The sequence below is a fragment of the Pezoporus flaviventris genome, unplaced genomic scaffold, assembly GCF_033815535.1.
Source record: "Pezoporus flaviventris isolate CSIRO_AGI_PZ_B2104156 unplaced genomic scaffold, CSIRO_AGI_Pfla_v1 ptg000030l, whole genome shotgun sequence".
NCBI classification, from domain to species: Eukaryota; Metazoa; Chordata; class Aves; order Psittaciformes; family Psittacidae; genus Pezoporus; species Pezoporus flaviventris.
In genome coordinates, this window is record NW_026892578.1 from 6,133,238 (window position 1) to 6,160,331 (window position 27,094).

Genomic DNA, 27,094 nt, shown 5'->3' on the forward strand with positions numbered 1-27,094 from the left:
AGAAAGCTCATAACGAAACGTTAATATTCTCATAACACAACACAATGAGTGCAAGGTTGGGATTCCCCCCCCCCTCGAAACTTTCTACTGATTAAAAAAGAACTTCATGTTCTGGGATTCTGAAGTGTTATCAATTTGAAAAGTGAAGGCAAAATGCACATAACTTTTTCGATAGAAACTGCCCAGTCAGTAGCTGTCCTGTCCCATTCACCTTTGGAGCTGAAATACACCTGACTGGGGGAAATTCTTTTCCGTTTCTGCACTTTTTTTTTTTTTTATTATTTTCTTTACCTAGTCTCATATTCTGCTATCCACTTTTGTTAAGTGCTCACAAATTAGGTAGGGCTAAAAATGAGGAGGAGGATTTTCTTGAACCGAATGTGGTGCTCCTACATTTCATCTTGTTATAATTACAGATGAAACTTGCGCTTTTATACAACTGCCTTTTTCCAGAAACCTCACAGAAGGAGAAGTCCACCTTGACTCTTGAGAAGGTACCACTCTAGTTCTTCTGTTTCCAGTCTTGCCCATGCCACTGCAGTAGCAGTCTCCAGACTTTGTTAGAGAATGTTTCTTTATTTACAATAGAGTGCTTAACATAAAGTGACATTAAAGTGGATGGTGATGGAGTGTTGAAGTGTGCTGACCCCCTGAAATGGGCAAAGCTGCTCTAAACCCAGGACTATTCTAATTGCACCATGAAGGAAGAAACTCTGATTTCTCAGCAATGTGAATACTGCTGTAAGGCTGTATTTGTGGCTGGAGACTTGTTTCTGAGGGTAGAATCTTCTGGCTTCATTATACTTGAGTTTAAAATAAATGCAATCAATCCTTCCCCTTTTTAAAAAAACTTCATAAAGCTGACATAACATTTCTTGTTTACAATGTTGATAGGAAACTGAGTTTGTAACTGCATAATTACAAAACATGAAACATGACTAGAAATGTCTAGATTTTACTATTAAAACCCCCCCCTTTTTTTTTTTTTAGGTCTTAATGCAGAGAATAACATCTAACAAATTTCCCGTCACTCTGATTTTGACATTTGTGAATCCATGTTGTTGCAGTAAGGCTCGATATTCAGAGCCACTTCTCTCCTTTCCCTCTGTCTGCACAAGCATGTTCAAAGACTGCAGCAGAGCTGTGCTCCTCTTCTCATCATCCAGTACCATTTCTGCCAGCAAAATCTCACAGCCTAATTTAAAAACAAAGGCATGCAACAATACTAATGCATTATCAGGCAAGAGAATTTCCGCTATCATATGTAAGGATGCAAACTACCAGGTGCACATGATTTCATTTATAATTTCTATGGATTTGCTCTGCTATAATTAATCCACCATTAAATGCATAATCCACTCCTCTAACAAAACCCAGGAAATTCCCTTCCACATTACGGAGGGATGAAACACTCACAACTCAAGTCACCTCTCTGTTTTTAGGGGAAGAAGGCATGACTTCTTGTAGACTTGGCATGATGGTTATGAAAAACAATAAGACAGGAATAGTAGCTATTTCGTTCGGGGATATATTGCTGCTCCCCATTCATACTGAAGTGTTGCCAAGCAGACAAAAGGGTGGATGGCAAGCAGCATAGAAGCAGAGAGAAAGTCAGTATTATTGTGCATTATTTCTGTAGGAACTGAGGCCTTTGTGGTGTGACTAACATAGGGGTGTAATATCCTGCCAAAAGATGAGGGAGAGTGAGGAGAATGCCAGCCCTCCAAAAACTGTTTTTTAAGAACAAAACCAAACCCTACATTAAATACTTCTACTATCCATCAGTCAGCTAACACATCCAAAAATGAACTCACGGTCCATACAAAGGGGCTTAGCCATTAAATAGCTATTCTCAAGCTTTTGTGCTGGGTAGCTCAGATGACATACTACCCTTTGTTTCTGTTCCATTCCTTTTCCAGGCAGAAGTACTGTTAATAGCTGTAACAAGGTCAAAAACTGATATAAAAATGATTGTGCTGGGACAGCCAACCAAGTTGTGTCTCTTCTTTCTTACAAACTTCTCTGTTTTCCTCAAGGATTCTTACCTCAGCATTCAGTGAACAAGTGCTGAAGTTCTTGTTTCTATTACTCATCTATCATTCCGTTAACCCTCATGTCTCAAGGACAGGAATTCCACAACTTCTCTGGGCAACGTGCTCCAATGCTTAATTATCCTGAGAGTGCAAAGCTGTGGTGCATTACCAGACACCATGCCCAAAAGAGTAATGCTTAAAGTGTATTACTGTTGTGCTTTAATCACAGACTATGTTGAGGCTGTATGGTAGCCAGGCACATTCTATTCGAATTTTACAGTCGGATATATAGTACTTAGAGGCACAGTTTTAAAGTCTGTGACAGCTACAGGTGTGCCAACGTTAGGATTGAAATTTTCTGACTCAGTTTATAGCAGCTTAAAGAATAGCATTATAAACTAAATTAATAATTATGACATGAGAAACATCTGATTGCTGGAATGAGTCTCTCTCAAAATACAAGCCTGTTAAGCGTAACAGCAAGTTCCACGTCAATACAGAAAAGACATTTAAAATTAATTCAGCTGTTGAATATTTTGCCCTTATCTCTTAAAATGTCTGTATAGATGTGATCAGTCAAATTTCCATTCATAAAAGCCTCCTGCCAAGAATAAAGCCCCAGTGATGTAAAAGTCTGGCATTTCCCTGATTTTACGCAGCTGAAATGTTCTGCAGTAAGCATACTTCTCATGATGAACTGAATCACTGTGGCACTTTCACTTTGCTCAGTGCTCAAAGTGCAAAGTAACTTCTCATTAAGTAATGTAAGACAAGAGTCTGCCAGGCAGATGAGTGACCTTTGCTCATCAACTCCTTAACTGGCTGAGGTTCATGATTCAGCAGAGGCATGGCCACTCTCACACTGGTTTATTGGGGTTATTGATGTATAAGTGTGACAGGTGAGAAACTCACAACTGATAGCAAAGAAAGCTAATCTGAAAGTGCAACTTTAATCTCTTGGAAGGCTTCCACTACAAAGTACACTTTAAATCAAAAAAAAAAAAAAGAAAAAAATTAATGAAGTACCGGGGAAAACAAGCAACCAACAAAATGTTAGGAAACGTGACATTAGTGACAAATTACTTGAAGAGATGGGATACAGTACATACTTCTCCAACTAAAGACTGGAAGAACATGAAGAAACTTCTATTTTTAATTTTTGTAACAATTTACACATAAATCCTAAAACTCAAGTAATGAGTCAGAAAACATATATGGCCATTTAACCATATTTAGAAAATCCCCAAACTGACAGGAACAGGTTTTACTACAGCCTGCGTGGGTGCATACTATGGCTGAAGTTTCTCTGTGACATTATAGATGCTGTAGGAATATGTTTGAGCTTGGTCCTATTTTCACTTTTGCTTGTGGATAAAGTGCTTAAAAAAGAGAGCACCTTTGAGTTGTTTTCTGTGGGGCTTCCCTCAAAAAGTGAAAAAGAGGACAAGCATCCCTGAATTCAGACAGATGGTGCAGTATTCACTTTTTTTTAATTATTTCTAGTAAAAATGAGCAGTAACCACTGAATATATTGCAGAGGGAGAATTCTCTTTAATTTCAAGGTTGAGGAAAACAAAGGTATTAATGTGACTCATAAAAGCTTTTAGTTTTAACTTGCCATGCAATACATCTAGACAGCAAGTCTGAGCTTAATACAGTCTGCAAACTAGCCATGATAACTGGACATGAACATATTTAATACATAGGAGTTTTGGTCAGACATTTCTTGAATGCATAGAACTCACTCCTGCAGAAGCTGAAGTCCAACTTTTATTCAAGGCCTATAGCAACTATTCCTTAGATAAAGGGTCAAAACTATCCTAAACTGACAGTATGTGCTGGCTGATGAAGGGTACATTGCACAAATGTTGTAAAAACTCAGCATCTCAGTCTGCTTCTGGGCACACTATGGTGACAAGGTCTGGAAGCACAAAACAACATCCAGTAAATTTTCTGTGATTTTAATTTGTACATTTGTGAATCCATGTTTCTCTAGCAGCTGTTTATATTCTGAGCCACTTCTTTGCTTGCCTTCAGTCATGCTGAGGGACTGTAGTACAGCTGTAGGAGGGCATGTCTTCTGTTCGTCAAGCACACTTTCTGCCACTAGCAAGGCACTTCCTGCATTTTCAAAACAACCCAAAGTGGTTCAGTAAAGTATTTCTAGCTTCAGGTTTTCAGTGTTTTGTTCAGAGATGGTTTCAGAGGACCTTCACACTAATGTTTTAATGGTATTCAGTGGGAATCAGTTGCAGAATTTTACTTTCAATAATCTCTTCCTGGAAGCAACCATTTAATTGTTAAAAGGAAGGGGGGAGTTTAGAGCACTGTCTTCACTTCAGTGAAGTTCAGATCACTTTTTGACTATGCTCTTAAACTAAGTTGTGTTTCCATTTGTACTAAGCAGCTCCTGTAAGCATCTGTCATACCCCAATTTTTGCATAAGATTAAGACAGTAACCCACAATTATCTTTTTTTTACCCCCCTCTCCCCCAAATGGGATTATGCTTTATGGCCTAGATCCAATTCTGAATGCTTCTTACAAAACAAACCTTATAGCTAGTTAATCCTGTTGGATTAAAGAAGCAGCTAATCTTAGCAGTGTAGGCTTTTCTACTTTTTGTAGTCTTTCATCTTTAGTACTGTGCAAACATGAGTCAGTGTGCCATAGCAGCCAAAGCAGCTAACTGTATCCTGGGGTGCATCAAGCACAGCATTGCTAACCACTGTACAGTGCACCGGTTCAGACCCACCTCAAGTACCATGTGCAGTTGTGGGCACCTCAATATAGAAAGGACATCAAACTACTAGAGGGTGTGCAAAAGAGGGTGACCAAAATGGTGAAAGGCCTCAAGGGCAAGACTCAGGAGTGGCTGAGGTCTCTTGACTTGTTCAGCTTAGAGAAGAAAAGGCTGAGGGGAAACCTTATCACAGCCTAAAGTTTCCTCAAGAGGAGCAGCAGAGGGGATGGTACTGATCCCCTCTCTCTGGTGGCCAGCAATAGGACACAAGGAATGGAATAAAGCTGTGTTTAGCTTTATTTCATTTTTCATTAGTAGGTATTAATATAATGCAAGCACAGATGTTCAAGCAAAGACTACTATGATTGGACAGAAAAAATACACCTTTTTAATATGAACATCTAATGATTACTTATTATGTTTATGCATTAACATGTACCTTTAAACCCACAAAATGAAAAAAACTTACCTGGTTTGCAAACAGCCGCTATCTTGCTTAAAAGCACATGTACCTTTTCATCAGGCCAGTCATGAAGAACACGTGAAAGGATATAAAGATCTGCTTCTGGAAGATTATCCTTGAAGAAGTCACCTGTTGGAAAGCAGAGTTAGTACATTCCTGCAAAAACCACAGAGGACATTCCTACAAAATGAAATTAAAATACTGCAGAGAAACAAGGAGCTCCAGCAGAGGTAAAGAAAGAAACAAGAATGAACAGGTATAGGTATGCACTGATTTGCAGATAGGAAAGCATAGTTAAAGAGAATAGCAGAACACAGGTAAGAATTTCATAACACATAAAAATGAGGAGAAAGCCTAAAGCAAGGAAGGAGACATTCAAATCTTTTGTAGCCACCATGTTGATCTTGCCTAGAAAATAAAAGCCTGAGATAAGGACATGGAGCCTCTGCTCCCAGTGGTACTGAAAGCATTACTAATTCATACTTCCTTATTTATCCACATTTTCCAACCATAGCCAGGTTTTTTACTCTCACGGGCTTGAGAAATACAATGTCCCCATTTAGCATGGGTAAGCATGCATTGCCTTGTACTAAGACAAGTCAGATTGGAGCAGGGTAGCAGACCAGTTTCTGCAGCAGAAGAGCCTGTGCTGTGCTCTAGGATAACAAAAATAAGACAAAAGATCACGTGTTACATTTACCTGATACAAACGTTACTGGAGCCGCGTGTTGTGCTGAAGGCTGAAAGGAAGAGGTGTTTGCAATGACTTCTGGAAGGTCAAATACTGTGACTTTGAGATTTGGGTATATTTGTACTAATTCATGAGCTAGAGCTCCAGTGCAACCTGTTGAAAGTTTAAAAAAGTCAAATCAAGTCTTTTCTCCCAGAATTTGCAGAAATTTTTAAAGACAAGGCTGTATATAACACTAAAATAGAGACATCAAATCAGAATTAAAACTACACACAAACCAAACCAATTCTAAAAGAATCAACTTTTTGTTCTAGCAGTGTAGTGTTTCAACTTTGACACCCCCAATACAGAAGCGTTCAGAAATAAATCCTTCATTACTTTTGAAAGTCTTGGACATGCTAATGGACAGCAACAACACAGCTTAAAACGGAGCTCCCAGCCCAATATTCTATCACCTGAGCCACAAATCTTGTTTTCTGTGTTGAGCAGTGTCAGTAGGTAACTGATTGTGACAAACACTCACTTACTTCAAACAACTCAAACACCATTTAAGTAACTCTGCTTTCAGTTAACTACACTTAACCCTTTTATCCTGACATTACCATACCAGCAAAATAACAGTAGACAATACGACTGCAGTTTTAGTAAAAAAATACACATATGTTTTAAGTAATAAAATATGGAACTGAAATCAAGCTTTTCCCTTAAATTCATATTAACGTTCAATTACAGGCAATACCTCCTAAATCACAAGCAGATTTAAACCGTGAAAGATCAAATGCTGTAGCCACGTCTCTTGCTGTTAGGTGGGCAATGCTGTGCATGGCAGCCATAAAACGTTGCTTCACTTCCTGGCTGTGATAATAGTCCTAAAAAGAGAAAAAAAAGCCCACAGTAATTGAAGTTTAGTTTCATGACTCAATTAAAACTATGTACAACCAAAGCAGTAGTTGCACACCATTAACATTAGAATTCTAAAATTAAAAGTGCCTTTGACTAATTGCTCATCCAGCTTCTTCGCTGTTTCACTGTAGTGATACTAACATTAGGCTAACAGGACCTTAATTTCCAAAAGCCCTTATTTCCTTTTATCAACTCTATATGAGGGATGTAGACATCTCCTCTAGCAGACTGGCTTCTTCAGCATCTAGAAGATTAGTACAAATTAAGAACCTCAGGATGTAGTCTGAAGTACACTTTTTAGCCAGCTCTGCTGTCAGAGGTGAAGTTCTGACACTATCTGCTCACTCTACTAGCCCTCGCCTTAACAGGCACAAATATTTATGCCCCTCAACCTGCTTCACCAAGTGGCTAATTGACAAGTCTGCATCAACTCAAAGTGACTTTGAAAACAGCTCTGATTATACAGACTGAACTGAATGCACAACAGCATCAAAGTGAATGGCATCCTATGTGGAAGGAGTGAATGTGTGATTAGGTACTACTATCTGGTGTTACAAAGGGACACGAACATAAACAGGCCCAGAGGTTGTTCTGAGGGTATGTTAGCTGGCTGGGCAACACTTTAGCCAGAGAATTTTCATCAGCACTCAAATTTCCCAGTATATTCTGTGATTGCTCCAGACTTCAGAGTCTAAAGTTGACGAGAACAGAAGTCTGGGACTAGTTACTACTAACTTTCATAGATGGTCCAGTCTCCATTTGCCCCTGGATCAGTTCTGGGCTCCTCAGAGATAGTTTTCATCCTAATGAGAGTTTATATTACCTTAAATAAATCCTCTGCTTTCTTTCCAAAGGCTCGATGGTTCTGCCTGCTGCCTTCTTTGACAGCAGACTCCAGGTATGTGAAGAGAGGCCAAAGGTGGTCATTAGAGTGGATAATGTAGCCATGAAGTGAGTATTCACCATCTGATGTCAGATACGTATTTGTTGAATCTGTATTACTATACCCTTATGGGAAAAAAACAATTGTAACCAGGCTTTGTTTCAGTATAACTGCTGCTTAGAATCTGAAAGCATGTCTTCCTGCATAGCTGTTAAATAGCAAGCAAATCCTGATGTTATCTTTACTGGGCAAATATTTATATGAAATAATTCTAATAGTCTTCTTAAAGGAGCAAGTACTTTGTTTATAAAAAAAGAATTTAGATACTGGATGATACAGATAGGCTTTTTTTTTTAAATTTTATTTTTAACCAGAGTAGCTCATTTAGACGCCTAATATTTAATGGAGAGTACTATAAGTTCCTCATTCTTGGCTGCATTTTGCTTTAGATTACAGCTTCTCCTTCCCTTAGTTTAAGTTTTCTCCAATATGTTTTGCCTTCAGGGCTTTCTCCTTGGTCTTGTCCTCTAACAGATTTGAAAACCTGCTTTATTTCCTTTTCCTGACACTTTACCATTCCAAGTGTTACTATGTAAATGATGCATATGTAAACTTATAACTACATAGAGTGGAATGGAAGAGGTAATTCTGACTCCCTCACCTATATACACCTTCAAGCACTGTTCCAGTTAGGAGCACTAAAATTTAAGTTGTTGTCCATGAAAATGGACACATTCCAGAGCATTCCTTGTAAAAACCCTGATTCACTGCTGAGGACTGTGACTCTGCATTGCTGCATCAGGGAATGGAATGTGGTCCTTATTTTAGACAGAATCATAGGATCATTTAGGTTGGAAAGACCCCCAAGATCATCAAGTCCAACCGTCACTCCAGGACTGCCAAGACCACCACTAAATCATATCACTGAGGACCTCATCTGTATAGTTTTTAAATACTTCCAGGGATGGTGACTCCACCACTTCCCTGGGCAGCCTGTTCCAATGCCTGACAATCCTTAGTGTGAAGAAGATTTTCCTAATACCTAATCTAAACCTCCCCTGGTGCAACTTGAGGCCATTTCCTCTTGCCCTATCACCTGTTACTTGTGAGAAGAGACGGATACTGACCTTGCTACAACCCCCTTTCAGGTAGTTGTAGAAAGTGGTAAGGTTCCCCCCTCAGCCTCCTTTTCTCCAGGCTAAACAACCAGTTTTCTCAACTAATCCTCCTCAGCCTTGTGCTCCAGGCTCTTCACCAGCTCTTTTGCCCTTCTCTCACTCCAGCACTTCAATACTTCATAGTGAGGGACCCAGAACTGAACACAATATTCAAGGTGCAGCCTCACCAGTGCTGAGTACAGGGGGATGATCACCTCTCTACTCCTGTTGGCCACATTATTGCTGATACAAGCCAGGATGCTGTCGGCCTTCTTGACTGCCTGGGCACAGTGCTGGGTCATGTTCAGCGGCTGTCAAGCAGCACCCCTGGGTCCTTTTCCACCAAGCAGCTTTCCAGCCACTCTTCCCCAAGCCTGTAGCATTACATAGGGTTGTTGTGACCCAAATGCAGGTGATACATCTGAGCTATCACACTGCTCCCTGAGACTGCCCACGGAACTGTCAACTTTTTCTTAGAAATCTGGTCAGTGCTATATTCAGAGAGAAAAGCAATCTAAGGTTTCCTCAAAGACTTGAATGTGTTCATTAGATAAAGCCTGACCTCTAGATGAAACAATTCCAGCTACTAATAATTAAAGCAAAGAAGTAACAATCCATTCCCCTTTCCCCCAAATCCAAATTACCCACAATATCAAGTTAAGCCCTGTGCCCTTCAAAGCAGCTCTTCCAGTCCTGCATCTCTTTTAGTACTATATGCAGTTGCAGAGAGGGGGAATTAGTCACCTTGTGGTGTTTTCTCCAGTAATCCAAGAGCAGCACACGCATCAAGAAGTCTTTCTGTTCCACACACAGAGGTTCCAACCTCATTTGCAATATCCACAGCCTTCAGTGGACCTTTATTTTTCAAGTGATCAAACATCTTCAGCTTAGAGGCTACAAACAGAGCCTAAATGTAGGAAAAAAACCTGTTGGCGTACTGTGTTTAAAAGACTGCAATCAAGGAACCTTTCACCTAGAATTACTCTGCAGAAGTACTCTTTAAGTGCATCAGAGTTTAACAAAACTCCTAAAAATTGCTATGATAATTACATAATCTGAGGGTTTCTTTCCTGCTATGAGGGTTTCATTATCTTAGCCAAGTAACAGAATTTTTCCAGAGGCGTTTGGGAGAGAAGGGAACTCAAAATACTCTGCAACGCAGCCTACAGATTTTGTAGGAAGACCACCTCTTTATTCCGGTATTTAGCATATCCTAATCTGTAAGACTGTCCATAAGGTCAAACATTCTTAAGCATCTGAACCAATGGCAAAAGATCAAATTAAATTTGATTTGCCCAAAACGAAAGGAATGGAAAGCTTCGCTAAGGCAGTGTAACAGCTTCAGTTGCTGTAATACTTGTCTGGTTAATAAAAATTAAGGGGAAAAAAAAGAAGAACAAAACTTCAGAGCACAACTGTCCTACATGCACACCTTCTAGAGCACAAGAGTGGAAGGGCACACAGCAATCACAGAATCCATTTCTTTGCAACTGCAGGCGACTATAATGTATTTAATCAAGGCAGCCAAGGAAAAAAAAAAAAGATTTGACATTCTGTTTGATAAAAATCAAATGGAGAAAAAGAGATTAATTTTAGGGAAGGTCTGCTACTGTGTGTGCATATATATCATATCATTGTCATCCTCTTTTTACAGTTTCCTCTGTTATTCTAATGAGAACATAAAGGTGGGATTTATTATAATCCAGGCTTTCACAATACTGAGCTAACTGCATCTAGACTACGACCATTTGGCTTCCAAGACCTGACCAATCTTTGAACTGATACCACCCAGAAACTGTAAGAACAGGAAAGAGAAAGTAAGAAGTGAGGTCAACAACTTGGTTGACTCAAATCACTCTTTCTACTATTTTGTAATTCTCAGTTAAAGGAGGTAGGGGGAAAAATCAAAGGAAAAACCCCAAAGGTCTGAGTATGGATCAGACTATGCAGATTCAGAACATACTAATCTTGAGAAAGTAGGATTTAACCCTGATCCCCTCCTGTTCTGCAACAGCAGCTGTTCAAAGTAAAATAGGTGGCAACAACTTCACCAGGAGGAAGTTTTGTTCTGCTTTATGAAGTCCTTGAAACAACACTGAAGGACCAAAATGAAAGGGAACTTGAGAGCTTTTGTGAAACTAAATGCCTTTGTGCTCTTATTCCTATTCTACAAGTGGAGAGATGTTGTGTTTTGTCAGATCACAGGAAGCATTCACTGCAACTGGTAATTAAATTTACAAAGATCCAAACCCTGAGGAAAAAAAATTTCCCAGTAGCTCAACATAAAACTCAGCACTTCATACTATGACATTACACTGGATTAGTGGGGAAAGAAAGCTTCTGCTTCTATTTCCAGTCTCTACCCTCTACTGCACAAAACCAAATTCTACATCCCGTAACTGTAAACGGTGTATATAATGTGCAAAAACTGATGAGTCTCCATATTAAATTGAAGAAATGCTAAACATCATCTCACCTGTTCAAATACATCAAAACCCATCTTCTATAGACAAAAAAAAAGGTCAAATGCAGCAATCTCAAGGCTGCTTTATTCCAAATCTCTCAGTACTGCTTTGCAAGCAGCACGCCCACAGATCTTCACTGACCACATTATGGTTTTCCTTCAGATCTGAGTACAACTTTCTGCTGTTTCAGCAAAACCATTGTTCACTGTCTGGCATGTTTCCCTACATCCCCCTGAAATTTGTTAAATCCAGGTTTGTCATTTCATTGCCACTTTAGCAGTTTTTTTCACCTCTTCCTAAAACATGACTGACTGATGGAAATCAGTGACCTATTTAGAATGACTGGTGTTTATTTCTCCTTTGCATTCTTCACTATTGTCTTCACTAGGTTGGAACTGAGTAGAAAAACTGGTAGCATGTAAAATGTCTAGCTACTTATTTCTCATCACACTTGGCTGCTACACAGAGCATGTGACCCGTTTGTAAAAAGTTACTTGCATGCCTCCTTCAGATACTGCGTATTATCAGCTAAACATACCTGATGAAAACAGGGTATATAAAAATCGCCTTAACAGGGAATAAAAAAACCTCTAAGATCCTCCACAGAATTCTAATGCTAAGCATTAGAAGTTAGAAAGGAAATATAATATATAGTTACTGTCACAGTTTTAATTCAGATAAGCTAACCATATTAAATGCTGTCTTTGCAGAGTATACAAAGGTAACTTCCTCTTTGATGTGCTTTTGTGAGCAGTAAAAAACACAAACCACCAAACCCCAAAACACCAAAAAATCAAACCCAATTTTTTGCTCTCAAGAGACAAAATTTGTTTCAAATGGGTAATTAAAATTCCATAGAACAGATAAAAGCAAATCCCCAAAAAACCCCAACATCTGTACTGCACCAGAAATTTCAGCTATCTTGGACTCTCTAATACTTTAGTGGTCATTTACTAATTATTACTACATTCTTATACCAGCTCAAGTATTTCACATTACCTGTTATATATTGAAGTCTAATGAAACAACTGTATCAGCCAGGCATGTAGTAAGCAGGGTTTTGTTTGTTGGAGTTTTTTTCCCCTTACCTTTGAGGCTCTAAATCCATCCATCAGCTCTAGAATTTTAGATGGAAGTTTTGTTGTACTTTCTGGCATGCCATTCTGATTTTCCAGAGGTACCATAAATCCACTTCTGACACTAGAACTGTTTTCAGAATTGTTAATAGATCTTGAGGAACACATCCCGCTGCTGTCCAACTTACTAGAACCTTTGTGCTCTGTGAAATTTGAAGATTCACTTTCTCCATCACTTAGGTTCTCAAAAGTGTCCACAGAAGGGATAGAGTCATGCTTTTTATGTTGTACGCTGTGTTTAGAAGGCGGATAGTACAATTCTGCTAGCTTTTTGCAGAAGTGATTCAGAGGAAATCCCATCACGTTCAAGAAGTCTCCATGAACATACTCAACTAACATTCCACCGAGAGCCTGGATTCCATATCCACCAGCCTTGTCCCTGGGGGAAAAGAAAGCAAAAATGACATATTTAATTACAGTTAAGAGTGAAGGTAGCAGAGATCACAAATACTCCAGACATAGTGCAGAGTCTGGAATAAAGGCAGGCCTACTCAAGTATTTCTACTAGGGGTGAGCAGCCTAAGGTGTTTATGCTTCAGACAGTCCAAGTGCCATAGTAAGCGAAGCAGGAGGGTACATCAGCTGGCTGTAGTCAGACTGCATTGACATAGGTCACCCAGCATTTTCCAAGTCCTGGCTACCAAAAAGGTAACAAACTTAACATTACTATTGCATCACACAGCTGCATCCTGACCCTCACTCTATTCCACAAGAGGCTGAAGGGCCTTAAGAGTATGTTAGCTCCAAAAAGAACTCACACTGAAGAAGACATCTTAGAACTCAAATGACTAGTATGTATCTTGTGGATCTTAGTCACAGAAATATCTAAAATGAGGATCAGGAAGACAGGATTTTCCTGGAGAGGAGCAACCTATTCAAATACAAAACCCAGTACTCTCCCACTAAGCCCTGTCTAGTTCTTGCATAACCCTCAGATATAAGCAGAGCTGTAGTTCATGCCACTGTGCTCTTAGATGCCATTGTAATACTAGTAATTTGGGGCACAAATGTATTTTCACACAAAGTAACCTTGGAAATCTAATTTGTCTTTAGGTATAGTTATGCAAATTCCACTACGTGGAATGGAAATGTACACAGGCAGATAAGCTGAAACAGACCCAACAATTTTATTGTCCACATTTAAGAAACAAGGCAGTTTGGAGTGTGCTTACTATAAGATAACACCAGAATCTGGAACCCTAAGTCAACAAACTTTGAAACCAAAGGTCAGTCTCAGATCTATTAACTTAAAATAGTATGGAATTACACAAACTACTTGTGAAAGAAGGTTACTACACAAAGAAGATTACTGACTCTTCACCTTAGATTTGATGAGAACCAGCTCTTTGTATTTTTAGAACTTATTCCTGGATTCCCTTTTTGATAGTCTCCTAAACGAAACAGAGGATCAGTATCCCAGCAAAAGATATTTTTGAATTGCTATGAACTGGGAAACAGGGCTTTTCTCTTAATCTTGCACACAGCAGCAATATCTAGCTTTGTCACGGTTTAAATTATTCCTTCTTTCATGACATACTTGAGACTTATACCATCTAAATTAGAAATATTCTAATAACTAAATAGTAATTTTATTTTTTAAATGAAGTAGCAGTCCTGTAGGATGAAGTCATTATGGCATATACTGACAGGGAGGCAAAAACCATTGTGACCATCAAAAACAGTGGTATCATACTCCCAGGAAGGACATTACCACAACTGCCCACATCTTGTGTATTTTTACACAGAGCTTCATATTCTGAACTGGATCCCGAGAAGGATTCTCTACTACAAATACAGGTCTAGTCCAAATGCATGAAGCTATGTAGTTAGTAAAAGTTCCACTGTTTCATCAACAAGCATCTTCCATACTAAGATCCAGAGTATATCAGTATTTACAGAGCTCTCAACTGTCTCTAGCTAATCTGATGGGTTTTGTAACTGGATACTTTTATTAGCATAGCACTAACATCAAGGCTTCATTTGTTAACAGTATTAACAGCATCAGTTAATTTATGTTATAATAAAAAACACAACTCCCTTTAAAGACCTTTTGACAAACAGCAAGATCACTGCTGCAACTGAAACATTTTTCAGTTACCAACTGTTATAAAGATAGATGATTTCAGCAGGAATGTGTGCAATATCCACTGATTTAAAGACAAAACCAACACCAATGAAAAAACCCCTACGATCAGCCAACAAACAAACCCTCACACAATGTGGCAGGAATGTGTGCAACACCCACTGTTTTTTCCTAAAAAAAACCAAACAGCCCCCAACAGACTCCCAAACAAACCAACCCACAATATACAAGGGGGGGGGGAAACGTTAAGAGACATAAAATAGAGGTAACTCTTCCAAATGTAACATTAAAACACACTTTTTTAACTGTAGAATTTGAACATGCCACAAAATAGTATAACCATGTATACAATATTTGTATTGTTCAACTGAGTCAATGATCAAATAAAACACTTTTGCAGTAACAAGCCCTTCGGCTCCTACAGATGAAGGGAGATGCTTGGCTGGGTTTTAGGTGGGTTTCCAAAGGCAAGAACATGTGTCTGACAATGTATGTGTCTTGGTCCATATAGCCATGAATGTAGAACAACTATTTCCTACAGACAAGTCAAATGTAGCAACATGACGTGAAAAAAAACAAGGTTCAAAGTCAATTTCAGTGTAAGAACAGCACAGCTTTCTCTGCTTCTGTAATCCTACACCTGGAAGATTTTTGCTCTTATGCTCTTAGAGCTGATAACCTCTAAGCTATCCATGAGCTTAGCTACACTGCAAGACTGATTATTTGCAAAATCTAAATTTTATGTTTGATATAGCTTTGAAAGAAGTAACTCTTATGATAAATCATACAAGGGAAGAATGACATTTACATTCTACATTTATTACTTCATAGTTAAGTCTGAAATTGTACAGCTCCAGCTTCTGTAATCACCTCTTTCCCAGAGTGCAGTAGGGTCCTTTGATTTCACTGCCACCATTCAGAGCAGAGTTACCAAAAACCACACAGAATCTTCAAACTGGAAGCTGTAGCAGAGATCAAGGAAGTTGTTCACAAGGGAAAGATTACAAAGTAAGAAGTCGGGTCAAAGAGGTGCGCAGAAACAAAGTTTACTCATTACACAAGTCCAAAACTGTTAAGATTATTACAGTCCAGCCTTTTCGTACAGAGCAAGGAAAGATCTGCCAGCCAGCAGAAAACCCTTGGTTGGAAAGAGAAACAGGAATAAAACCAGGGAAAGGCCATCCTTCTGCAGCCAAAATTTGAGGGGCTTTATAGCCTCATCACAGACTACCTTGAGTCAGTGCTCTTTACTCGCTCCTTATGCATATATTAAGTCAGCTATACACTTTTACAATTAGTCCCTGAGTCACCAGTGACAGACTTTTGAAATACTAGATACCCGTTCTGTCCTTGCTATAAAAAGACCTCTGCCCAATACAAACAGCACAAAAGAGGCAATTTTCTTTTAGTTTTTCATGTGATTATTGATTTTTATGTTTTCAGAAACTTAAGCAGCCATTAAAAAAATAAACAAATGGTCATCTGAACTGCAATAGTGTTTAGAAAAACCTGTATGCACATAAATGTGTGAGCAGTATGTATGGGTGGCCACAGAGGAGGGGAAGAAAAAGCCCGTAAGAGACTTCACCTTACTGTTTTGCAAAATTTAAAAGGACACTATATTTAGTAGTTCTTTCCTAAGTCCAGAGCAAACTCTTCCTATTGTCTTGAAGACTGATTGGCTTCTGCTTCAGAAAGTAATGAAATACATTCTCTGAAACTCTGGTCCCTGAGAAGCCCCTGCTGTCACACCCCCTGCTTAGCAGAATGAACAGAATTACCCAGTGCTGCTCATGAGCCTTTTTGCTTTAGCAAAGAACTGCTAAAGCATATTTTCTTCCAGAGGAAATAATCAGAATATCACAAAATATTTTTCAAAATGACATTCTTCCTAAAAATCCATGGTCATTTCTCCTGCATAAAGTTGCAGTTTGATCAGCTGCATACTAAAGATCACCTTCCAAAAGCCTACTAGGAATTTCTGTTACAAACTGCGTTGTTGCTAAAACATTCTTCACTACATAATCCAATTTAGCTTCAGTCTCTGTAATAAGCTGGGAACCTTACATGTTCAGAAAAATTGCCCCATTTACAGATAAGCACTTAAAATAAATTCTAAATCTACAGTGGTTCTTCTTTCCCCAATGAAAAGTGACAGTGCTGTTTTATAACACAAATGAGTTTAAAAAACACCATGACATTCTTACACAGTGAGAACTGAAGTTACAGAGCCAGAATTTCACCTCCGATCACCGGATATGCCATCCATAGTGCTAACTATGGCCTGATTTGCCTTCACTAAGCTTCAGCTAATACAAGGGAAAGGGAAAGCCTTTTTGTCTTCAAATAAGTTCAACAAAAAAAAAACAAAAAAAACCAAACCCAAAATAAACAAAACAATCTAGTCAGCTTCATCTTAGGAGTAGTTAGACATTCTGTTCTCATCCTATTTATTCTGGGGAATCAATGTTGTCTGTAAGTAACCAGTATATTACAAGAGTAATGGAAACATGGAAGTTAAGAGATAACTGTAGCATAGGAACGTATATAAGCTGGCCACAAGAATAAGTGAAAATTTAGCCATCATTCCTTGCAGCAGTGCTATTTTAATAAACTAAACCAAGTTCTAGTTTCCCTCAATAAAGTTCTCCAATACTAAGTCTATTCACCTTTTTTATAATGAGAACTATCCATTGCCTCAGGTATCCAAGCTCCCTGAATGCCTCTGTTAACAGAGAGGTAACTGTATATTGCATGAGTACTTGCTCTAATCCAGCATTTCAACAGCCTTCACTTCCCAAATTTCTTAGGGTACTAAAAAGGTAGTTCACTTTCCCTGGAGCAATCAGCTCTAGACGAGAGGAACAGAATACCTACCTTGCATCACCCATGCTATCATTTATCAAATACACACAGCAAAGCTTCGCAGAACACAGGACAAAATGGTTTTATGCCTGTAGCTAGTAACACACGCAAAGGCCTATTCCTAAATATTGTGTGATAGCTTCTGGGTCTTACTTACATTGGCTCCCCACTATGAATGTACTCCCACAAAAGATCTTCAGACAGGTCAGAAAATTTTACTTTAGTCTCTTCATAGAAATCAGTGACTTCCATCTCTAGCTGATTATCTACAGAAGGGAAAAGGTCTCATTAAAAGCAGAAACTGTAGTTTAAAGAGCGTAACAGCTCAGTTTTATTTTGCATTCATCTGACATTTTTGCTTGGGAAAAAATAAGGTATTACACAGATGTATGAAATGACTAATAATGCTCTTTAGGGACAATGGACTCAACTTTCCCCAGAAAGTGAAAGCTTGCATTTTCAAGCTCCACAGCCCTGTCTTGGGACACTTCCTATGTGGGATGCACTCGTAAATCAACAATGTTTATGCAGAACTATTTATGGACTCCTAGCATACACATCCAGCACTGAGAACAAAGAAGGCTACAAACACCCTTCTAACTTTATGACTTTTGTCAAAGAACTCTTAACAAAACCTCATAGTTAAACATATAGCTGTTATAAATGCTTGAATGTGGATTTACATCTACAATGCAGACTCAGGCATCCAGCAGTTCCATCAGTAACTATCACTGTAATTTTTGTATTGTCTCTCAAGAAATAACAAGATTATTTTTGTATCTAGAAGTGGCCGAGAGAAGGCCAGAGGTGCAGTAACAAACTGCACACCTGGGTGTGGATCCTGTTGCTAAAAAAGATGAAAATCCCATCTGTAACATGTATGTGGTGCTTAACAACAGTGCTTTAATTATAACTTAAACCTAAAAATGTATTCTACAAAACTCAGTTGATTGAATCCCTTGGGGAAATATGCAGATTTATGGTAATTTTATTCATTTGAATATCATATGGCTTAAATCTGTATATTTCAAATGATATGTGCTGTCACAGCATCAGTAGTACAGTTGTGTACATTTTTACTCTCTTCCTAAACAATTATTATTCTTGCTGGATAGCTCATAGGAACCCCTTGATAACATTGCAGCAGCTCTCTTTCTACTGTACTAGCATATTAGTAGGGGTACTGGATGACTGACAAGAGTCAGGAGCAATCATTTCAGTAAAGATTAAAAGCTGTAAATAATTTGTCTACAGAAAGACTATGTCCAGTAAAATTTCATAGAAATGACCCATGCAAAAGTTCCATTAAAAGAATGTTGGCATAATTATCAGAGGAGGTCCCTCAAACCAAACACCCCTTAAATTATAATGGTAGAGTTCTTATAAACCCCACTTGCTTACTATATAAATTATCTGATAAAGAACATTAACATATTGCTCCCTACAATTCATTACAATTCATTAACAATCTGAGGCATTAAGCCACTATTTCAGTCATCACCTAAAGCTTCCCTTATGTACTGAAAAGGGAAAAATACAAGCAACTGCTTTTATTCATCAGCTAGTGTAAATATAACACAGGAACAGTTAATATGGTTCAAATCTGCCCAGCCCCACATTTTGTAGTGCCTTACTTGAATTTCATTTAAAATGTTCCCACAGTTTACACTACTCTTTTAATTAGTCCTATAGCTTTCAGAGACAGCATTTCTGAAGTCTACTCTATTTTTTCATCCTCCTTCCTGTGTGAAAACTGAATACAATGAAAAAGCTGGCTTTTGTGGGAAGCTTTTAATTTACATATCGATAAGGTAATTCTCATCTGAGTAGGAAGCCAGTTCAGACTATGTATGAAAAATTTCCATTCTGTTTCTTCATTTGTACAGATCCTTAAAATTTTTAATGCAAACACTGAGTTTTAATAAAATGACACATATACCTTTACTGCTGCAATGTATAATAGCCACTCCTGTGAAAACACTGTGCTCTTTCCCATTCAACCTGTGAGGAGAAAAAAAAACATGGTTTAAGCAACAGTTTGATGAAATCTGCCATGTGCAAAAATGTTCTACATGATTATGTTACTACAGCCTGAGAGACAGACCATTATATTAATATATATGCTTGATGTATTATCCTAAACAAACATTTTTTTTTATTTCAATATAGGTGAAAAGACATTGACAAAACAAAAAAATACTATAAAGAGATTCAGACATTTCAAGTCTCCAAAATTTCACTTGTACTGATGTCCACAGCAGTCTACAATATCAGCTTATTTATTGTAAACAGGAGGAAGTGACTATTTCAAATGCATAAGAAAAAGCCAATCAGCATAAACACTACTCTTGCAGGCATCTTCACTGAAAGCTGGCAATGAATAGCTAGGTGACGCAATTTAGACCAAACATCTGATAGGCAACTAAAGGTTATGTACTCATTTCATCTAGAATGGCCCCAGGGATCCCATGGCTAGCCAGGGGAACAGATGCAGAAGGCAGAGGAAGACCCTCCCACGGGCTCATTGGTAGTGGCTCCAGAGCGCCACATAGTGGCCGATTCCTTTGAGAGCTTCTAGTTTTTCATTTAATGCGTAATAAATAGCATAAGAACTTGAATCTTTGAAGAGAGTAGTTAAGGAATAGTCTCCTAAATACTAGCCAGCCTATTTGAGGTAATCCATCTCACACTCCTACTATCCCCCCTAGCATTCTACCTAATTAATTGTAAGATGAAACAGTGAGTGTCTGCACTTTATTCTTTTCATATAGAACAAAATTTAGAGGAGTTCTAAAAGGCTAAATTTTAAGTGCATTTCATACCCATGATTAAGCAACTGACCTACTGAACTTAGGCAAAAAACCCCACCAAAACAAACAAACAAACCGAAAACAAAACAAAAACATCAACCAACCAACCAGCCACGGAGCTCTTCATATACATCAATGAATCTGTACAGCTCCTTTTAGAACAGCTTAACATACATATTTGGAATCTTACTTAAAACTACAGACCTGGAGAGCATCCTATATGCATCTTGCTTATCAACTGGTTTCTCCAGAATTTGTTCATCCACAGACTAAAACAAAGATAGAGAAAGTGTGAGGCTTTTTCTTACTTTTCAGAAACTGAGGTCAGAAATTATATTTGAACCATAATTTCAGCTAGGGCTTCAAACATGAGTGACTGAGTAGAGCAAGAATCACAGGTGTTTTGTCAGAACATGTGATTTATTACCAAGCACATAACGAGTGCAACACTCCAGTGGCTGCAGCTCTCAAACAAAAGGGTAATTCAACCTCTTCTGTCCTTAACCTTTCACTGTCTCTGTGAAGATGACAGGTAAAAAGTGATGCCCACTACAAGGCACACCACCGAACAGTTCACATGATCTGGACTTCTAGACAGTCAACAACTGCCTGAGAACAGAATTTCCCTTACATACTAGATGATCCAAGGCAATATTTAATGTAATATTAGCATCTCTGCAAAAACAGCAGCAAAGCTTTTAGCACTCAGGATACCAAAACCTGCCTTGTTGGGAAAAAATACCCTAAAACCCATACCCACAAAACCCACAAGATACATCATATTGCAGGTATAACTTCTCAGTGAAGACAGCTTTCAAACTTTAAACCTAAAGATACAAGTACTTTCTACACTTCTCATAAATTAAAACAATGCTAAACCACAGAAGACTTCTTACCACAATAGTGTCTGCTCCTATGACAACATCAGGTGTTCTCAGGTGTTTCTGCAAAGGCATGAAAAAAAGAAGGTATTTCTCAAAAGAGGAAGAAAGAACAAAATCTTTTATAACTTATGGTAAGAAAACAAAGTTTGCTGGTTTACAGGTAGGACTCAACACTGGCCTGAGAACAAGACACTCCTTTTGTAGTGTTTACAAAATTTGTAATAATTTGTCACCATAAAAGTGAGGAAAACAGGAGGCATGAGCAGACCATTCCTAGGTCATGATTTTGCCTAAATACATTATTGATGAACAAATACATCCAGGAAAGAACTACCTGCATTCTCAAAAGTCATGGTCTTCAAGGTGGCAGGCACAATTCCTTTAAAGAAAGTGCAAGTGTATGGAAGCCAGGGAATACAGTCCTCTAGGATTGTTTTTCCAAGACAAGTTTTGCTAAAAAAGGGAACACATGCTCTCTGTTTTGGGGAATTGAGAGGTAGGAGTATAAACTTAAAACTTGTATCTGTCGTCATAGCTGAGGTTTGATTGATTTGCATGTTATGAGGTACATGGTTATTTTTTAACACATCAAGACAGGAAACTTGTCTGCAACTGTGATCATTATATTAATAAGAGTTTGTAAGGAGGTGATTTTTCTATAGAAAGGCTGTTGATGTGCTTTAAATAAAACTAATTCCAGGCACCATTAAAAAAAAAATCCATTTTGAAATCCACTGAATTAGCATTATCACAACATAGTGTTTTGCAATGAAAGGCCAATATAAGTCAGTTAGCAAGGCTGGGTTTAAAATTCACTCTCCTAATGTTATAACATTCTCTGAAAAGAAGCTGACAGAAACCTGGATAACGATTTACATTGGACATCATGCAATATTTGTTCTGAAGAGCGGTGACTTCTGGCAGCACTGTTGGTTTAAAGTGTTTAAAATTCCTTTTCTGACATCAGTATAGGTTCAAACAAACACCCTCCTCTCTTCCAGAGTTGTATTATGGTACATTTTGTGGGATCTTAATCAGAGAGACTTTGAAATAGGTCCTGGTAGGGAACAACCTTATGTACTCAGAGTGATCACAGCCAAGGCAGAAGTCAAATATGCATTTACAGTGTAAGCTGTATCACTGGTTTTGACAATATTGAGGACACAAAATGGATGCAATGACTACAGAATCTGAAATCATGTCAGCTTCTCCTTTCTTAAAAGAAAATTGCCTGTTTCTTTGCCCAGAACGCTTTAAAACTGAATTTGTCTTCTTTTTCTGCTTTCCCCCAGCACCTCTACACTCACAAATTCTGAGCTTGTTGTGGTTTAAACCCAGCTGGTAACTCAGTACCACGCAAGTCACTTATTCACCCCTCCCTCCTTCCCCCCCCCCCCCCCCCAGCAGGATGGGGAGGAGAATCAAAGGAATGTAAAACCTGAAGGCTGAGATAACAACAGTTTAATAACTAGAGTACAATATATTACTAATAATAATGATAAAGGAAATAACAAGGGGAGACAATATAAAATCAAAAGGGGAAAGCAAAAAAAGAAACCAACAAGAAACAGCAGCGATGCACAATACAACCACTCACCACACATCAACTGATACCCAGCCTGACCTGAGCAGCGATCTGGTCCTTTCGGGTAACGCCCTCCAGTTTATATACTGGGCATGATGTGCTATGGTATGGAATATCCCTTTGGCTAGTTTGGGTCAGGTGTCCTGTCTCTGCTTGCTCCCACCTTCCCGTGCCCCTCCTCACTGGCAGACCATGGGAGACCAAAGAGTCCTTGATCAGGGTAAGCATTACTCAGCAACAATGAAAGCACTAGTGTGTTATCTGTGTTGTTCTCAGACTAAAGTCAAAAACACAGCACTGCACCAGCTACTAGGAAGAAAATTAACTTTATCCCAGCTGAAACCAGGACAGTTATACTCCTGTCACAACTGTTTAACTACTGTTCAATGAAAGCTACAGCAAAGCCCTGGGTTCACATCAGTGAGTTTTTCCATAGAGTATGCCTCCACAGACAACAAATACCTGGAGTGCACAACTGTCCAGCCACATACCTGACTGCTGGAAGGAACTATGGAGTGTATGATCCCAAGCAGGCATAGGTATGCTGCTAAGAAAAGATATGTCACTTCTGTTTGTGGCAAGCCTGAACTGCAGTCACAAGTCCTTCTTATGATTCGGTGAGCTAATTTCAGGAAGCTATCTTTTACAAATGACAGAACAATATGCATTTGCCTTCAGTGGGGAAAAAGCACTGAGACCACCTAAGAAATACATGCAAATTAAGTCACAGTAACACACACCAGTTAAAGATGAAAATCTTATTGCCAAAATAGCCGGTGACTTACTACATGCATTCTGTTCGCTACTTCAAGAGCTTTCTGTTTTGCTGTTTCCACAGCATATTCATAAGGGGCTGCAAAATACGACTTTTCGAGTGTTTCCTTAAACCAGGATGGAACAACCTCAAACCGCAGGCCCTGTAACAAAGGAATGCAATACAGTCAATCTGATATTATTATTAAAGGTTGCTTCCATAAAAATCTAACAGTATAAAACTTACACATTTCACAGACTATTCTGATACAGGGTATTTTTTACTGAATTCATCCACCGCACTTTACTTGCATGTCAGTAGTACACACTCTTACAGGAGATTTGCCACCCACACTTTATCTGTCATTATACATGTGATAAACAGAAAACATGAGACAGTTTCTGTGTGGTTTTGTCAAAATCTCCCCTCCCCCCCTTCTTCCTGCGTCTTGCCTCCAGGTTATACCTGTAAATTTACTACACCCAGCAGGCACACCGTGCTTCTATTAACTTTGTGCATGCTTGAACCTTGGTGCTTCCCCAAGTCTCTGTTCTGAAAATATACCTCTTCCTATTCAAATTCAACTTCTCCCATGAAGAATAACAAGAGTAAGCAATCTAAATCTGATGTATTATAATACCCAAGTGTCATTCAAAAGCTCCCTGCAGCCTGCCCAGTGAGGTCAGCATGTGCTTCCATGGAGCCTGAATGGTCTGAATGATGGATTACAGCTTCCTTTGTGTCCCAAAAGTGCTCTGCAGAATGAATAAGGGACAGCTACCTATTCTGCTGTCTCTCCTCCTCATAATACTAATCCCATGAAACTTTCATACATTTCAGAAGCCAAAGTAAAATTTTCACAAATTTTGGTATTAAATAGCTAAAGGGCAGGTAATGGAAGCACATTTTTAATTCATGTAGTCTGTTGCAAGATCTTCCAAATTTTACTATTATATAGAATCATAGACCAGTTCGGGTTTCAAAGGACCTTAAGATCGCGTAGTTCCAACCCCCCCCTGCCATGGACAGGGACACCTCACATTAAACCATGTCAAGGCTCTGTCCAGCCTGGCCTTGAACACTGGCAGGGATAGAGCATTCACAACTTCCCTGGGCAATCCATTCCAGTGCCTCACCACCCTCACAGTAAAGAGCTTCCTCCTTATATCCAATCTAAACTTCCCGTTTAAGTTTTAACCCGTTACCCCTTGTCCTATCACTACAGTCCCTAATGAAGGCCCCGTTCAGATACTGGAAGGCTGCTATGAGGTCTCCACACAGCCTTCTCTTCTCCAGGCTGAACAGCCCCAACTTTCTCAGCCTGTCTTCATACAGGAGGTGCTCCAGTCCCCTGATCATCCTCGTGGCCCTCCTCTGGACTTGTTCCAACAGCTCCATGTCCTTTTTATGTTGAGGACGCCAGAGACAATTATGTTGGCATTTTCCAGTCTGAGCAAGTCTTCCATTTGCCTGATCACACCACCCCCTGTCAGCAGGATACTTTAATCCATTCTCATATTAACCTTGATGGTTAAGTGAAACTGATGCGCACGGTACTTGCTTACAGAGGAAAGCTGACCACGAAATACTGGTACTGAAAAAACAGTAACATTCCTATGTAAAACAGCGTGCACTCGGGGCAGCACCTGCCGTTCGAAGCCCAACCCTGGGCCTTTCTGCCTCTGCCCAGGCCGGCCTGGGGAAGGACCGCCGGTATCGCCCCGAGGCGCAGCACAAGCGGCTGCCGCAGGAAGCACGGCGAGGGCTTGTGCCGGCTCTGTGCAGGCGGACCGGCGGCCGGAGAGGCGGCGGACACCGCAGGCCCAGCCCGGCGCTGAGCACCTGCACACCCTCAGCGCCCGGGAGCGGGGGTCGAGCTGCAGCACCACCGGCCTTCCCCCCCCCGGCCCAGGCGGGGAGAGGCGAGGCGAGGCGAGGCGGGCACTCACCACGTTGGTGAGGATCTCCTGCCGGCGCGGCGAGGCGCTGGCCAGCACCACCCTCTTGCTGACCAGCTTCCCCAGCACCGGGTGCAACACCATGGCGGCAGCGGCCCCCCGCTCCGCACAAGCTCGGGATAGGCCGTGGCGGCGGCAGCAGCGGCCTTATATGACGGCAGGGCCGCGGGGCGGGGCCGGGCTGTAACCGCCCTAGCGAGCTGCGGAGACCCCGCGGACCAAAGGTGGGGCAGTACGCGGGGTGGGGAGGGCAGGAAGTGCTGCTTCACGGCGCGCCCGGGAGCAGGGTGGCGCCCACGCCGGTGTTTCCGGGTCCTGGCGGCCTCGGGCAAGCGGGCGCAGCTGGCTATGGAGGGGTGGGTGCTGCGTGGGGAGCAGCCACCGGCAGCAGGCTTAAATAAAGAGGGACAGACACAGATTCCGTGTCGTAGGAGCCACGTTTAGCACCACACAGACCCGTTCCGATAGTTCTTGAATAAACTGAAAGAGGGTAAATTTAAATTGGATATAAAGGAGAAGTTCTTTCGCTATGCAGATAGTGAGGCACTGGCACACGTTGCCCAGAGAAGCTGTGGCTTTGCCCCATCCCTGGCAGTGTTCAAGCCCAGGTTGGATGGGGCTTTGAGCAACCTGGTCTAGTGGAAGGTGTCCCTGCCCATGGCAGGGTTGGAACCGGATGATCTTTAAGGTCTCTTCCAACGCAAACCATTCTGTGATTCCTAGCGTTGGCAAAGAGGCAATACTATTCATTTTTTTTCATCAGAAGGAACTATGATCATCGCCTGATTTGATGCAAATCTTAGATATTCTCTGTTTGGCCTTTTAAGCAAGTAAAGTTGAACATAAAAAGTCCAATATAAAAAGTCAGATTAATTCCCAATAAAATAAATATATATTCAACAGTGAGTCTGAGTAGTGCCAGCCAGCACCCATGGTCACACTGTGACACGTGTATATGTGTGTGAATGGCTAGCCACAGAGCATGCTCAGACACAAACAGCATCCAAAGACTGCTGTTCCACTTGCTGGCTGGTCAGGACAAAGGTCTGGTAGTGGAAAAATACATGCATGCAGGCACACATACATATCTAACAACCCTGTCATATTCAGTGTGGACCCCTCCAGTAGCAGAGCTCAGACAGGGCTCCTGTGGTAGCAGGAGGGGCTGGGGCAGAGGACTCTTTTGCCCCTGTGGGGCTGCTGGGGTACCCCCACCCTTGGGCCTCCTGCTGCTGTCATGGTGCAGGGGATCAAGCTGTATTCACCACAACCTCACAGGTTGTACATTGTCCTAAGTAACAGAATTTAAATTTTGAAACTACTATTTTTTTAAAGGGGTGGCAGTGACTTGAGAGCAGAATAGAAAAATTATCTTTAAAAATGCTTAAAAAAATACTGTGAACCTAGGGAAATTATACTGAATTGAAAATGCAAATAAAATGCTTAGATTAACTGTGAATGAAGAGAGCTGTCCTCTGCAAATCCATAATACTGAAAATAGTTCTGGGATAGCTGGAGAGCCAACTAGGAAAAATGTGTTTTTGTGGAAAAGGGGGAGGAGTAGTCTTGTCATAGAATCATAAAATCATAGAATGGTTTCGGTTGGCAAGGACCTTAAGATCACCTAGTTCCAACCCCCCTGCCGTGGGCAGGAACACCTCACACTAAACCATGTCACCCAAG

The 27,094-nt window shown here is 40.1% G+C and overlaps 1 protein-coding gene across 2 annotated transcripts; it reads right to left on the bottom strand.

Annotated features, from left to right (window-relative positions):
- Nucleotides 1-556: 556 nt before the first annotated feature.
- ASMTL (acetylserotonin O-methyltransferase like) lies at nt 557-25,511 on the bottom strand. Of its 2 annotated transcripts, none has more exons than XM_061459810.1 (13): nt 25,403-25,511; nt 23,485-23,616; nt 21,127-21,174; nt 20,435-20,499; nt 19,360-19,421; nt 17,578-17,686; nt 12,425-12,851; nt 9,616-9,778; nt 7,655-7,839; nt 6,668-6,797; nt 5,938-6,081; nt 5,244-5,366; nt 557-1,195 (listed from the first exon to the last, which is right to left on the bottom strand). In XM_061459810.1, exons 1-13 carry the CDS (start codon nt 25,493-25,495, stop codon nt 987-989), a joined length of 1,890 nt encoding a protein of 629 aa, XP_061315794.1. In that variant the 5' UTR covers nt 25,496-25,511; the 3' UTR covers nt 557-986. The 2 variants fall into 2 exon arrangements, with proteins under 2 accessions (XP_061315794.1, XP_061315793.1); XM_061459809.1 differs by lacking the exon at nt 557-1,195 and adding an exon at nt 3,561-4,154.
- Nucleotides 25,512-27,094: the final 1,583 nt, after the last annotated feature.

What these genes read in the sequence shown, in the direction of transcription:
- ASMTL (XM_061459809.1), bottom strand. Translation starts at nt 25,495, where the DNA reads ATGGTGTTGCACCCGGTGCTGGGGAAGCTGGTCAGCAAGAGGGTGGTG. An exon ending in AGGAGATCCTCACCAACGTG is followed by an intron (nt 23,617 to 25,402) that starts GTGAGTGCCCGC and finishes CCTTTGTTACAG; the next exon opens with GGCCTGCGGTTTGAGGTTGT. An exon ending in AAGCAGAGGATTTATTTAAG is followed by an intron (nt 6,798 to 7,654) that starts GTAATATAAACT and finishes TTCTCTTTTTAG; the next exon opens with GACTATTATCACAGCCAGGA.